We start from the raw sequence: 15,170 nt of genomic DNA on the forward strand, positions 1-15,170 counted from the left end.
AGAGGACTAACTAAGGTGCCACAAGTACTCTGGTTTTTTTTAAAAATACCATCAAAATTCCCACATTAGTCACAGATGGGCAGGGCTTAGGCCTCGCCCCTCTCCACAGCATGTCCCACCGCTCAGCATGCTGGCTTCTGTGAATCTCTTTCTTAGGCCCCTAACTTCCCCATACAATGCCTGCGGTCCAGGGTGCCTAGGACTTAGTCCTCTTTGTGGAGCTAACCCCATGGCACTAACTCCCACTGAAGTCATGAAATCAATGGAATTGGGCAATTAAGCACTTTTTAAAATCCAAGTAGGCACCTATCTGTATCTTTAGACAACTACCTCCCTTTAAAAATCTGGCCTTACCCACTTCACTCCTGATCTCAGGGAAATGAGGGGAGGATTTGGCCCAGAGGTGACCATCTCTAGATGGAAAGTGATTGCTGAATAGAATTCATTGTAAAACCAAACATACAGCAGTGCCACCAGTACAGTAGACAGGCTTCACCATGTTTTATGCCTGTGTAGTCTGGCGTGAATCTCTGCGTAAATGGCAAATAAAGTGATTCTGGACGGCATGCAGGGACAGGTGGGAGCCACATAATTGATGATTGTACAGAGTCCGAGGAACATGAGATTGGCAAGTCCATTCAATCACATCTTGCTCACTGCAATATTCCATTATAAATGTAATTTTGACACATCCTTACAAGCTCTTTTTAGCCTGAAGATAGAGGAGAATGTCTTTGAATTCTTGAGGCAAACCTGATGATCCACTTATAAATTATTGGACTTCGAAAAAGACTCGTGTTTCTCACTTGTCAAAAATTGTTCCCACAATCCCTTTTTCATTCAAAAGTCAAAAACAGATTTTTTTCTATAAAACTCAAGTTTTACCAACTGGGCCTTAGTGAGAATTTTAACATATGGACCCCTCTTGTGAATAATGGCTTAAAGCTTTTAAAGTTACTTAGAGTCATATTCCTTACTGTTTTGAGTGCCAGCAGGTGCCCTGCAGAGATTACAGTGATTCTAAGAAACCTTAAATCTACTTCAAATTCTACCTAATCTAAGTCTTCATTTAAAAAAAAAAATCACCAGCAATTTTTCTCATGAAGATTCTCCACAATGTAAACCAATGACTAGGATTGTTGGTCAGTACAGTTGGTCAAACTGTTTATAGTGAATCATTTATCCAACCCATTTATTCCCACAAATGTTCTGTGAACAAAACAGAATTTTTAGGACTCTCTATTTGTAAATGTTTGTCAAATCATGTGTGTGTATTAATCACAGTTTATGGACTGTCCATTAATTGAGCCACTACACTTATTTGTTATCCCTATATATTACATATGATTGGTCACCCAAGTCACATGGTATTGTTTCTGTTTCCTAACTGGATGACTGAGGCTTTATAAAGGAGAGTTTATAAAGGAATCTTTGGTTCTCAACAGGAAAGGAAGGGGAGGGAGCAGGAGATAAATAGACCTAAGGAATTCTAGGACATTTAATTTTTTCCTGTCCCATTCTGCACAACCCAAGAGCATTATATTTGGCTCCTTATGTGGACCCCAGATGTAATAATAATTGGCTTCCTTCCTAACTGGGGGAACAAGAAAGAAATCTTGCGGCCTTTTCTATAGCGCTCATTGCTGTCGTATCTAAGCCTGACAAATATTAATGTGTTATCTTTGCAGCAACCCTATTATATAGGGAGAGCTTCACAGACCAGGAACTGAGGCATTGGGAGATTATGGCCAAAATTTTCAAGAGCCTCCAGTAATTTTAGATGCTCCAGTTATATAATGAGTGAGCAAGCAAGAGAATGATTCTAGAGCCTGATGGTCAGAGCACTCCCCAAGAAGTGGGAGATTCACGGTCCAGCCCCCCTGCTCTAAGGTATCTTTATTTAACCCAAAGTGGAACAGCTTCAAGAAGAGAGACTGAGGATACTGCACATCAGAATATCTCACAACCCAGTGGTTAGGGCCTGCATCTCAGAGGTAACAGCTCCCTGTTCAAATCCCTTCTCCCCCTCAGATAGAGGGGAAACTTGAACTGAGGGTCTCCCACCTCCTGGAGGAGTTCCCTACCCACTGGCTAAAAGTTTCAGGGAGCTCCTTTCCCACCCTCTGCTCTGAGGCTGGCCCCACAGGTGAGTTAGGTGGAGGAACATCTATCTTCCCCCACTCTGTGCATCACACTGGAGCTTAGGCATCCGGGTGCCTAGAGGGAGCCAGCAGCGTGCATATCCAGAGCCAGGAACATAGGTGCCTAGGCGACCTTTACAATAGAAACGTAGGTGCTGAGTGATTTTAGGTGCCTGCTGACTTCGGCAGCGGCAGCTGAGTGGGGATTTTGTGAATACCACTGGAGCCTAAATTTGGGAGTGTAGAGGTCTAATGTGGCAGTTAGGTGCCAAAGTCCCTTTGTGAATCTAGTCCTAGCCCTAGCTAACTGACCCCACCGCACATGCGGGGAGGTAGGGCAGGACTTTTTTATGCCATTTTCTCACCCTACCTCACAGGAGTGTTTTGAATATAAATTCATTCATGTTTGTTAGGACTAACACAGAAACAAAGTGACATTCCCAAGGCCATGGAATCTGGCAAAGCTACAGTTCAAATTCAGGGCCTGCAGTCTTCCAGCCCTGAGTTCATCCCTTCCTGCCAGTTGGGCTGAGCCTTCCCAGCTCCCATTAACTGCAGCTGCTGTGAGCGCTCAGCACTTCAACAACATGTTCAAGTCCTTCTTGTGGGGTCCCGGTAACGAGCCCAGAATCTCATGACGCAGATTACAGGTCCCCGTCAAAACAGGGGGGTATATACCTGTGTGTGTGTGTGTGTGTGTGTGTGTGTGTGTGTGTGAGAGAGAGAGAGAGACACACACATCATGTGTGTGAGACAGAGAGAGACAGAGACATGGGTGTGTGTGTGTGAGAGAGAGAGAGAGAGTGTGTGTGTGTGTGTGTGTGTGTGAGAGAGACACATCATGTGTGTGAGACAGAGAGAGACAGAGACAGTGGGTGTGTGTGAGAGAGAGAGATAGTGTGTGTGTGTGACAGAGAGAGAGAGAGACACACATAATGTGTGTGAGACAGAGAGAGACAGAGACAGTGGGTGTGTGTGAGAGAGTGTGTGTGTGTTGGAGGTGCGGCACTCAGCAGTCTGAAGGCTCATTCAGACAACAGGAGCCGCCAGCAGCTTCTCCGTCTTCCTCTTGACCCCTGGCCCCTCGCCCCAGCCCAGCAGAGATAGGGTACATGGGCGGGGAGGCAGGGGAAGGGGGACACCCTGACATCAGCGCCCCCTTCCTCCCCTCCCCCGGGTCTGCACAGCAAACAGGAGGCTCCTGGGAGCAGCTAGCCAGGTGCGGCTCCAAGGCAGGTGCAATGCAGCTGCAGATGGCAGCAAAGCAGCGGGGGAGGGGCACGCCTGCTCTGGAGGCGCCCCGTTTATAACGGTGCCCCAGGCTTTCGCCCCATTTGCCCATGCCTAAGGCCAGCCCTGGAATTCAGGATGAGAAGGATCCTGGGAAGGGCATTCATTGGAATTATGTTTGGTTTTCCCCAAAGGCTGAGAGGCAGTGTCTGCCATCTATTGAAATTGCTGCTAACTGCATGAGTAATGGGGCAGGTTACCCTTGACTAAGTTTTTATTTCCTTAGGGAACAGGATGCCAAGATATCGGAGGTTTGTCTGTTGCCATCTAAATGTCCCTATAGGAGAGTCGGTTCCAGCTAGATTCAATGAGATCTTCATTGCTTCCGACTTATCCCAATTTATCTTATTGCCAGAGAATTTACCCAAATTATCTATTGCTTGTAGGATATTTGGAGTTGATTGATCAGGATTTTTAATAAATAGGAGGATGTGGTCTGCATATAGAAGGATTTTTTGTCTCCTGACTGCCTGATTCGATCCCTTGAATGGTGTTCCCTAATTAGTATGGCAAGCAGTTCTAATGTTAGATTGAACGGGATGAGGAGAGGGAGCATGCCTATCTAGTTCCCTGAAGCAAATCAAAGTGGGGGGACATTGTGCTATTTGTAAGGATATGTGAGTTGGGATTGGAATATAGCGGCTTCATCCATGAAATAAAGGATTTCCCCAACCCAAATTTATCCAGGATACAAACCAAATATCACCAGTTCACTCTGTCAAAGGCTTTCTCTAATGGTGTGAAATGATTTTATGGGAATGTCTAGAAGGTTGATGGAATGCCACAACATTAATCAATTGACATGTGTCATCTGAACTATGCCTTTTTTTAATAAATCCCACCTGCTTGGGGTGAACCATCCCACTCTACTTTTTCAAGCCACTTTGCCAATATTTTTGAAAGTATGTTTATATCAGCATTGTTTAAAGAGATGGGTCTATGGCTGTTACACTTTGGCACATCCTTACCTAGTTTAAGTAGTACAGTAACTAGGGCTTCTCTCATAGTAGGAGATCAGGTACCTTTTTTTAAGGCATCTGTGTAAAATGTAGGGGCCAGAATTTTTCTGAAACTTTGTTAGAATTCTGTTGATAGGCCATTGGGGCCGGGAGTCTTGCCCGGACTCATGTCCTCCATTGCCTTGATCGTTACAAGGGAGAGGCCAGCCTGTCCTGCGGCTCTTCTGAGATTTGTGGGAGTTTTAGAGGTTTAACAGAAGTATTCAGTTCTTCTGGGTCAGGTGGTGAATCATTACTGTAAAGAGCCTGTAGAATTTCAAAAATATATCACTGATTTCTTTTTGCTTACTAATAACCTACCCTTGTTCTGACTTGTGTGATACCATTCAGGACCTTTGACCTCTCGCTTTTAATCTGTATGTGAGAATCTTGCCCACTCTCTCCCCCGACTCCCAGTATGTTTGATTCTAAAAAGAGCAAATTCAGCTTGTGCTGAAGTCAATCTGTTGATTTCATACCGAAGATTGATTAATGTTTAAAGATTTCCTTGAGAGGGGTAGTTTGCACATTTCTAAATCCATTGTTTGGTTAATTTCCGGAGCTGAGCCTGGCTAACTGCTCTTTCCTGAGTAGAAAACCATCCTGCCCCTAATAAAAGCTGTTAGTGCCTCCCATAAAGTCGAATGGGGTATCTCTGGTGTGTCGTTCATTGCAAAGAAAAACAAATTTCTGCTGTGATATAGTCTGAAAAATATTATCTTTCAAAAGAGAGGAGTTCAGTCTCCATCTCTTACAAATCCAGTTTGTCTCAGGAGGGGAAAATTGTAGTATCATTGGTGCATGATCAGAGATCCTGATAGATTTGCTTTGGTTATTAAGTACGGAGTCCATAGAAATCAGGAAGAAATCTATTTGTGAATATGTGGAAAGTGTGGAGGAAAAAAAGTAAAACCCTTCATTGTAGGACTCTGCAACAGCCATACATCTTTTAACCCCAAGTCTTCTAGATAGTCTTTCTAATGCTTCTAGCATGTTATTGTGTACACTGGGGCCGGCCTGGCTTGTCTAAAAAAAGGATCCAACACCTCATTAAAAATTCCTACTGTGATGATTGATTCTAGGGGGATAGTAATTAATTTGGGGAAAAAACTTTTTAAAAAAATCCTCGGCTCATCTTTATTAGGTCCATATATATAAATTAGGGTATATAGAGAGTCAGAGATTGTAGGTTTCACCAGCAAAAATCTACCTTCCTCATCTTTATTTACATCTAGAACTTATAAATTTCAGTCATTTGTGAAACAATATTCCTACATCTTTGGTTGCTAAACACCCTTTCCCCCATCCAGCCCCTTCTAAATTTCTCTGCCTCCAAGTCATGAAGGTGGGTTTCCTGTAGGAAGATAATATCTGCTTTCAGTGTTTCTAGATGAGTGATTATTCTTTTTCTTTTTATCGGGTGATTCATCGCTTTGATGTTCCTGGAAACACAATTTATAATATTAGGCATAAGGAGTGCTTACGTCAAATATTTCTTTATCAGGTACCTGCATAGTGTCATTGCTTGGGCCACAGTTAGTTACAGATCTAGGAAAGATATGTCTGGGTTCCCTCTCACCACCCCGGAGACGTGAACGGGGAGGGGGAAACAGAGAGAGTTAGGCAGACCAGGAAAGATAAAAGATCATGTGGGTGTGACAGGGTGCTGGGCAGGAACTCCTGAGCCAGCCCTCGGTCACGCCAGCTCCAATTAAGGGAGGTAAATTGGAGCTGGCTAGAGAAACCTGCACCAGATTGGCAAATGGGAAACAGCTGCCAGCCTAATTAGCTGGGAGCTACATACAGGCCTAGAGGAAGGAAGCCGGGGAGAGCCAGAGAGTGGAAGGAGAACGGTAGCTCTTCCCTCCTGGGTGCAGAACCTGAGATGTCCCTAAGGCTGAACCCCAATCTGTTTATGGTGAGAAGGTGGTGGGCGCGTCCGCATGCTGTAAATAAACTGCACCGGTGATTGCTGAACCCCAGGGGCTCTGAGTGGTTTGTGAACGCAGCAGAGGCAGGAGCAAAGGGGACCCTGCTACACCCTGTTACAGTGAGAAACAGAAAAAATAAATGAAGTGATCAAAATTGACCAAAGATCACTTGAAAAATACATAATTCTTATCCAAACCGAAATAGGACCTAAATCCATGAGATTTACAAGGGGGTGACCTCATTACTCACTCCCACCACCACCCCCAAAACACCCAATTGGAGTTTAACTGGATTCCCTTTAGCTTTATAAAGAAGAAATAGTCTGATATCAAAAGAGGACGTGGTTTCTGCTCTGTTCACAACAACAACAGAAGGGGGAACAAGTCTGTAGTATAGGGTTACCATACGTCCGGATTTTCCCGGACATGTCCGGCTTTTGGGGGCTCAAATCCCCGTCCGGAGGGAAATCCCCAAAAGCCGGGCATGTCTGGGAAAATTGGGAGGGCTCCACCGGGGCCTCTTTGGCCGGGGCCGGTGCGGGGCCGGGCCGGGGTCGCGGGGCCGGGAGCCAGGGGGTCCGCTGGTCCGCAGGGCCGGGAGGTCCGCTGGGCCGGGGGGTCCGCTGGGCCGGGAGCTGGTCCGGGCCCACGGGGCCGGGAGCCGGGGGGGTCCGCTGGGCCGGGGGGTCCGCTGGGCCGCGGGGCCGGGAGCCAGTCTGGGGCCGGGAGCCGGGGGGTCCGCTGGGCCAGTGCGGGGCCGGGAGCCGGTCCGGGCCCGCTGGGCCGGGAGCCAGGGGGNATGGGGGGTCCGCTGGGCCAGGGGGTCCGCGGGGCCGGGAGGTCCGCTGGGCCGCGGGGTCCGCGGGGCCGGGGGGGTCCGCTGGGCCGCGGGGCCGGGAGCCAGTCTGGGGCCGGGAGCCGGGGGGTCCGCTGGGCCAGTGCGGGGCCGGGAGCCGGTCCGGGCCCGCTGGGCCGGGAGCCAGGGGGTCCGCTGGGCCGCTGGGGGCCGGCAGTGCTGGGCGGGCCGGGGGTGGTCGGCCGGGGCCAGGGCCGGCACCCCAGGACCCGAGCCGACCCAGGCTGGAGCCGCCGGGGGGCCAGCCTGGGCCGCGCCTCCTCCCCCTTACCTGCTTCAGGCTTCCCGCGAATTAAATGTTCGCGGGAAGCAGGGGAAGGGGCGGAGTTGGGGCGTGGGCGTGGGCGGGGCTGGGGGGCAGGGCCGGGGCCCGTAGAGTGTCCTCCATTTGGAGGCACAAAATATGGTAACCCTACTGTAGTAGATATTTAAGAAATTTATGCAAATTGTTTAAATAATCGTATGCTAACATAACCGGCTCATTTGCAGATAAGAATTCATTAGCAGACCTGTTCTGCCGACACTTTGCCCCCTAGAGCCTTGTCCATGCTGGATTATAGTGCGAACGCCATTGCGCAAACGTTCTATCAGCAATAGAAATCAACACAGCATTTCTCACAACTCATTTAACAAAAATAAAAATGAAAGAAAAGTCCCTGCACGAATGGTATTGCCAATCTCACAATAACACGGTCTCAGCAATCTGCTGAATCAGAACCAGCCCGAATCATCATTCCTGGGTAGGAGTTTGGGAGCTCAGATTTCCCTCCAAACAAGCATTTTCATTCTCTTGAAACCTGAGAGGCAAATTTCAGAATCTGATTATACATGCCACTATAACATGGAAACGATTTGTCATGAAACTAAAAATTTCATTACGTTGCTTAGCTCTGGTACCTCTTACACATGTACATTTAAGGCAAATGGGTTGAATAGTTTCAGATTTACTATAAACCCAGAATCTAGGAGATTAGCTGGGGATGGAGCAAAGTAAAATCACTGGGGGAAGAGGAGGGGTTGGAAAAAGTACCAGGAGAGAGAGGCCTCAGACAGAAAACAAACACACACTGCTCAGTTGAGCCCTGCTGCTGATCCACAGGCGTAAGGCATCCCCAGGCCCAGTGCAGCACTTTGCTTGGAGTCAGGATCTCGAAGGGGGATGTGCTTCCGGTGCACTGGAATTGTGGGAGGGGCAGATGCGCCTGGTGGACTGGAATCATGGAGGGGGCGTTGCTCCCAGTGCACTGGAATCGGGGGGAGGGCGGGCTGTTGTTCCTGGTGCACTGGAATTGGGGGAGGGGCTGTTGCTCCTGATGCACTGGAATCATGGGGGGGATGTTACTCCCAGTGCACTGGAATCGGAGTGGGGGATGTTACTTCCAGTGCAATGGAATCATGGGGGGCGGGTGGGATGTTGCTCCCAGTACACTGGAATCATGGGGGGCAGGTAGGTGCCGACCAAGCAAGGGTATCCGCATTGTAACACTCTTGCCTGCAGCAGCTTGGGCACAGAACTGGCCCTGGAGTGTGGGGGGAAGGGAGGACAGAAGGGTCAAAGTTCAATCAGAGACAAGAGTTTTCTCCCCACCCCTGGCCCCCGGGAGGTCAAAGAAATCAAGCAGAGGGAAGGGGAAGGGAGAAGCTGAAGTGGTGCGTCTGCCCTGCACAGTTTGGCCCTCAGCTGGGAGCAGTGGCTGAGCTGGCAAAGTTGTTTTTAACGCAACCCAGCTGTATCTGCTGTGGTGTCTTGTGCTCCCTTTTTCCAGCCCCTCTGAGAGCCCCACAATTCTCAGACTGTTTCTCCTGGCGCTTTTAGGATGTAGCCACCTTCTTCCTTATGCTGGCACTATGATTACCTCTCTTCCATGGTGTGTGCAGTAATGTGCCACCAGTAGGGAGAGTTGGAACCTACACGACACCCTCGCTATAATGCCCTTCATAATAATGAGAATATAATGAACCTGGTCCCTGGATCCCACCTCCAGCCCTGGGGCTGCAGCGAGGGCTGACAGATCCTCCAGCCCTGGATCTGTGGTGGGGGCTCAGAGCTGCTCCAGCCCCGTGGCTGCAGCGAGGGCTGACAGATCCTCCGGCCCGGGGCTGCGTCGGGGGCTCAGAGCTCCTCCAGCCCCTGGCTTGGATCCCGGGGGGGTTCAGTAGAGGAAGGGTGTACTATGCTTAGAGAGCACAGCAGGGGTCAGATAACTGTCTGGGAGTGAATGTAGTAATGATTAAGACAAAACACACAAAACCCCTTCACGGGAAGCAGGCAGGGTTGAATACTATTCAGCACCTGCTCCTTTAGTTGAGTGTTACCAATCGATGAAATGAATCATTTGTGGTGGTACTGAGCATGGTATTTGGCATATATTTGCTGACTGCTGCTGATAATGAGAATATGCTGCATGCTGTGGTCCCAAATAGTGGATCACATCTTAATGGAGAAGTGAGCCCATAGATAACTTCTCGTCCATTCACACCCATCCAACACCCCGCTGGTGACTCTTGGTACATAACGTGTCTCAGGAATATGCTGTTGTGTCTGTAGGCTCTCTAGTGAGGTCTGTCATTCAGCGTCCTCCTGGTCGTTTATTCGGAGTGAGTCACTTTTGTCTCTTTTTGCTTTTCATCCGCCCTCTCTCCCTTCCCCTCGGTTTCTCTCAGCTGGAAACAAGGGGAGAGCTAGCACCAGGTGACCAGCCAGCTCTCTGCAGCCCACCAACAAATGTTCTTGGGCCACCACAGGTCCACAGACCACAGTTTGGGGACGCTGCTGTAATCAGCCTGGCAAATGATTTTTCTTAAGCACTCCCCTGTTGTGTGCCTAACTTGAAGTTCACTTACAGGCCCTGAGAACATTTCAGATCCAAGTGGTTGTCTGGAGCTCAGTAAATTTATTCTTTGTTTTTTCCCCTCATTCCTAGGCGATAAATATTGGGTTTTCAAGGAAGTGACAGCAGAGCCAGGGTACCCACACGGCCTGGTGGAGCTGGGAAGCTGTCTCCCCCGGGAAGGCATCGACACAGCTTTGCGATGGGAGCCAGTAGGCAAAACCTATTTCTTCAAAGGCGACAAGTACTGGCGCTATAACGAGGACAAGAGAGCGACTGACCCAGGATACCCAAAGCCCATCACTGTGTGGAGGGGAATCCCACAGGCCCCACAAGGAGCGTTCATCAGCAAAGAAGGCTGTATGTAGAACCCATGATTGCAAGTGTTTGTCAGACTAATACCAGGTCCCCGAGCTTGGGGTTGGGATGTTTCAGATGGTTTGACTGAGCTGGAATTCAGGCCCCAGCACTCACAGTGCTGCTCTGCCATCAGTGGCCATAGAGGTTGCTAAGGGCTGGAGTCACATGCTGAGCATCACCACACCTAAGGTCTAGGTGCCTAGAAAACCACTGGGATTCAACAAGGCTGTGTTAGGTGCCTGAGTGGGGAGAGACAGGCACCTCCAAACGGGATTCATAACGGCCAGCTTGCGAGGCAGCTACTCGCCTAAACTAGCCACTGGGAGGTGCCAAGTCCAGGTGGGTGCTAAGCTCCGCCCCCTTAGAGATAGGTGTCTAAGTCCAGGCTCCAGGGAGGGGCCTCCCGCTGCTCAGGGGTCTCAGCTGCAAACCCTCTTTTGGGGCGTGGTGCCCATGCTGTTTTAGCAGGTGGGGCAGAGGGAGGAAGCATGCCACAAGTTAGGGTGCTCATGTAGGGTACGGGAGACCCGTGGTGCAAGTGCCCTCTCTGCCTGAGGGGGAGAGGGGATTGGAACAGAAATCTGCCATCTCTCAAGTGGGGGCTGGGCTCTGGGGTATTCCGACGTGGGGACGCCCTCAGTCTCTCTTGTTGAAGCTCTTCCACTAATGAAAGAATGATTGGGCCAGAGAGAGAGCCCAGGCATGAGAAGGACTGTAGTCTGGTGGGGAGAGCACTCACGGGGAGGGGGAATAGGCAGGATCCCAGCCCCCTGCTCTAATGACGTTTTTAAATTATGTATTCCCAGTGGAACTGCTTCAACAGGCAAGACGGAGGGTGCCCCCCTCGGGCTAGGCCACTGGCCTGAAAGGGGGCAGATCTCTGCTCAAATCCCTTCTCCCTTGCAGGGTGGAATGGAGATCTTCACATCCCAGCTGAGCACCCCGATCAGTTACAAGGGACCCCTCGCCTATGGGGGTCTTGTGTAAGTTTGCCTGGAGGGACCCGATTTGGTAGGTGAGCTTTGGGCCTGCGTATTAGATTGGGCCCCACAGACAAGTTAGGCGGAGGAACTCCTTTCTTCCCCCGCTTGGTGGAGTGCTCTGGGATGTAGGTGACCTGATGACTGCAATGTTTAGACTCAGAGGCAGAAACATAAGCACCTAAGGAACTTTTAATGCAAAAATGTAGGTGCCGAGTGAGTTTAGGCACCTACAAGGTTTGGCTACAGCTGAGCAAGGGTTTTGTGAATCCGAATGGGGCCTGATTCTGGGATTTAGGCACCTCACATGGCAGATAGGTACCTAGGTCCTTTTGTGAATCTAGCCCCAGTAACCTGTGACCCACTTCCCTGCCCCATTCAAACAAACACATACCCTCTTTTCTACGACTAAGTCACGTTATTGTATTGCAAGCTCCTTGGAACAGGGACTCTCTCTCCCTCCGTGTTTGCCCAGTGCCCAGCCCCATGGGCCCCTGCCTGGGGACTATGAGCAATATTTACTTCTCCATCCCTGGCTGCATCGAGCTGACTGTTTCTCTCCCCCCATTGATTTTCTCCTTCATCCTCCAACTCTTCTCCAGCCAACTGGGAAAGAGAAGCAGCTGGCTGGAGTGGAGTCTGTCCTCTGCAGGGGACACAGGCACCCGGCTGCAGTGGATTTCTCTCGAGATGTCAGGAAAGATCCCTGAGCTCCTACAGAGCAGTGGAGTAGGAGCCAGCTAGGAAGAGTGGGAGCTGGAATCTTCCCTGCCCTTTGCCCACAGGGTGGGGAGAGAAAGACTAAGAAACGGGGGGTGGGTGGGGTGGGAAGCATCTGGAGAGTGAAGGCTACTGCAGTCAAGGAGCAGCTGAAGGCACCAGCCTTTCAGCAACAGGAGGGAAGCTTTTGAAGCCACTGTCCGCCTGGTTAATAACCAAGGCCAAATCTTCCAACAGGTGTGCTCCAAAGAGGTGCTCCTATCCAGGGTCTTCTCCCTCACTGCCCCCTCAGAGCCATATGTATGAAACAAAATATTCTAAAAATATCAACAAACCAATATCCAAATCAGTGCAGACGCTGGGCCCCGCCAATATTGGAATGCTTTTGTAACATAGAGGAAGTCCCCGAGTGCATCAGGGCAGGCGTGTTGGTGCTTTAGTTGACCATAATTTGCCCCTGAAAGCTTAGATTAGAATTCCAAATAAAGGGCAAATCAGCTGCTTGGCTTTTCCTGTAAACATTTGCTCTACATTCCACTAAAATCAAGCAATTGCCTTCTGATTTCCAAATTTGCCATGGGAGGTTCCTTATGTCTGTTTTTCTTGCCCCCACAGCCTCCTACCATTAGGCAGAGAAATAATGACTGTAAGCGAAACGCCTTTCAGTTCCTCTTCGCGCCCATTTCGTTTCAAGTCTTTGAATGTTATGGTATGAAGTGATCTCTCTTTTGTCCCCTAGTTTATACCTACTTCTATAAAGGGAAGGAGTACTGGAAGTTCGATAACCAGAGGCTGAGTGTGGAGCCAGGCTACCCCAGGTCAATCCTCAAAGACTGGATGGGCTGCAACCAAAAGGAAGTTGAACAAAGCAAAGAGAGACGCTTCCCCCATGATGATGTGGATATTATGGTGACAATCAATGATGTGCCTAGCACTGTAAATGCAATTGCAGTAGTTATCCCTTGCATCTTATCTCTGTGTATCCTTGTCTTGGTATATACCATCTTCCAGTTTAAAAACAAAGAAGTGCAGCAAAACGTTACCTATTACAAACGACCTGTCCAGGAATGGGTATGACACGTTCACCTGCACATTTCAGCTCAGAGCTGCGCAAATGAGTTCCGAAGTCCATCAAACAAAACTGTTCAAGTGACTTATTATGAGTTGTGGGAGTTCTGGGACTGAAAGAAGCAGGAAATACAGAGGTGGCCTTGCAGAGTGGAGCCTCTTTCCTTCTTACTGCCTCAGTCATGTGTCTGTCTTGCTGTGCCATTCTCCACAGGCCCCCTTGTGCGTGTCAGAGACTGCAAGAGGAATTTTCTTGAAATGTTTTTCAGCTGACTTGGGAAACCTTCTTCAGTGCCCTGCCCCAGTGGTCTCTGTTAAACCCAGCATTCTCCAGTGTAGCTAACCACCTCTAAATGGACCAGGTTTTTTACAGTTGTCTCATAAATGAATTAAGATAATTAAATCTATGAAACGGGAGCAATTCAGTATCTTAAGGAGAAGACATGCTGATGCTGAATCATTCCAAAAGATCTTCTTAGTTTATTACAAGAACCAGGGAATTACCTGGATGCAATTTTCCAATACCTGCTGGTCAGATGTTTTGTACATTCATAATAATTGATGCCGTCACTCAGCACAGTGCACAAGGAGGAGGTAATTCAGTGTAGGCCAGGAGTTCAAGGAACTTTTAACTAGTAACAGCAACTCCTCAGTTGAGTTAGTCCACAAGACAAAGACCAAAACACTCCCTACTGTTAACACAGCCCTAAATGCTTTTGTTTTAGGAACCTCTCATGTAATGAATATTTAAATGTCATATTACCACTATTTGAAATTCCCATCAGTCACAAACAATAAATTGTTACCAAAACAATGAACAATTTATATAAGAACTCTGCTGTATTTTATCTGAAAATTCTGGGAAAAGATGAAGTGTTGTTATAGTGGCATGTATAATCAGATTCTGAAATTTGCCTCTCAGGTTTCAAGAGAATGAAAATGCTTGTTTGGAGGGAAATCTTCATTATAGTTAGGCAAAATGGTCTGGATAAAGTAAGAACTATGCCTGTGCCTAAAACATGAAAACATATAACTTTGAAAATTATTTTTCATTTTTCACTCACCTCTTCACACTCAAGTAGCTGGCCAAAAGGTGGAATGCCAAAGGACGGTGAGAAAGCTTGTTTTCACAGGATGATTAGCACAGTTCTGAAGATGAGAGACTCAGCTAAGAGCTGGATAAATATCTGAATTTTGGGTACTGAGCTTTGACAAATCTCCTTCTCAGACAGCAGTTGTCTGTTCTTCCCTCTTGTAAATGTGAATGCTTGGGGATGTCATGTCCTAGCTAGAGCCTTCCTTAATCTGATTTTCCATGCTGGTATCCAAACAATATGTTAAATGGCTATGAAAGAAAATGAACACAGCACTTCTGTTAGCATTCCAGGTGACATTCAGCCCTGTGCAGAGAAGCCCATAGCAGCCCTAGGCAACACTTACACATCACTTGTGTCATGTTTGGAGAGCTTAATTGGGATGTGAGTGGGCCCCTAGTCCTAGAGTGAGCCTTCTGCCTTGGGCTGAATTTCGCCAGTGTAGCTGATGAAGCAAGAAGCATTGAACTGCTGATTAGCATTCAACAATGTGGATCTCACCGTTTGTTTCACTTGTTTCTTTTAGCATGATTCAGATTATAAGTATTGATGATGACAAGAGCAGGGCAGGAAGAAAGAGAGAGATTGTGTTTGTCTAGTTTTACATGCCTGGCTTGGACTCAGATATTACCACGAAGGGGGCGGTAGAACTTTCAGTGACTGATTTGAATTGCACATTGTGTGGTCTCAGACTGTTTTGTATTTTATACTTTATAACGCACTTCAGTAGCCAAGAAACGTTGAGTGCGTCTTCAACAGAATTATAAAATCAGTGGAAGAAGAGAACTTGGTAGATGTAACATATTTGAATTTTAGTGAAAGACGTGATGGAGTGTCCGGATGGCTGAAGGACTGCAAACAAAGGACCAAATAAGGTCAGACCTAATCACTAACCACCTCT

General features: G+C 48.2%; 1 protein-coding gene across 3 annotated transcripts in view; it reads left to right on the forward strand.

Moving 5' to 3' along the window:
- Positions 1-14,000, forward strand: part of MMP24 (matrix metallopeptidase 24) — a 107,097-nt gene extending 93,097 nt beyond the window's left edge. For all 3 annotated transcript variants that reach the window (XM_034787954.1, XM_034787955.1, XM_034787956.1), the window contains 2 exons: positions 10,141-10,407; positions 12,847-14,000. In XM_034787954.1, coding sequence (XP_034643845.1) covers positions 10,141-10,407; positions 12,847-13,184 — 605 coding nt within the window. In that variant the 3' untranslated portion in view covers positions 13,185-14,000. The remainder of the gene's footprint in view (positions 1-10,140; positions 10,408-12,846) is intronic.
- The last annotated feature ends 1,170 nt before the right edge of the window (positions 14,001-15,170 follow it).

Source organism: Trachemys scripta, chromosome 12 (genome assembly GCF_013100865.1).
Source record: "Trachemys scripta elegans isolate TJP31775 chromosome 12, CAS_Tse_1.0, whole genome shotgun sequence".
In the NCBI taxonomy this organism is placed as follows: Eukaryota; Metazoa; Chordata; order Testudines; family Emydidae; genus Trachemys; species Trachemys scripta.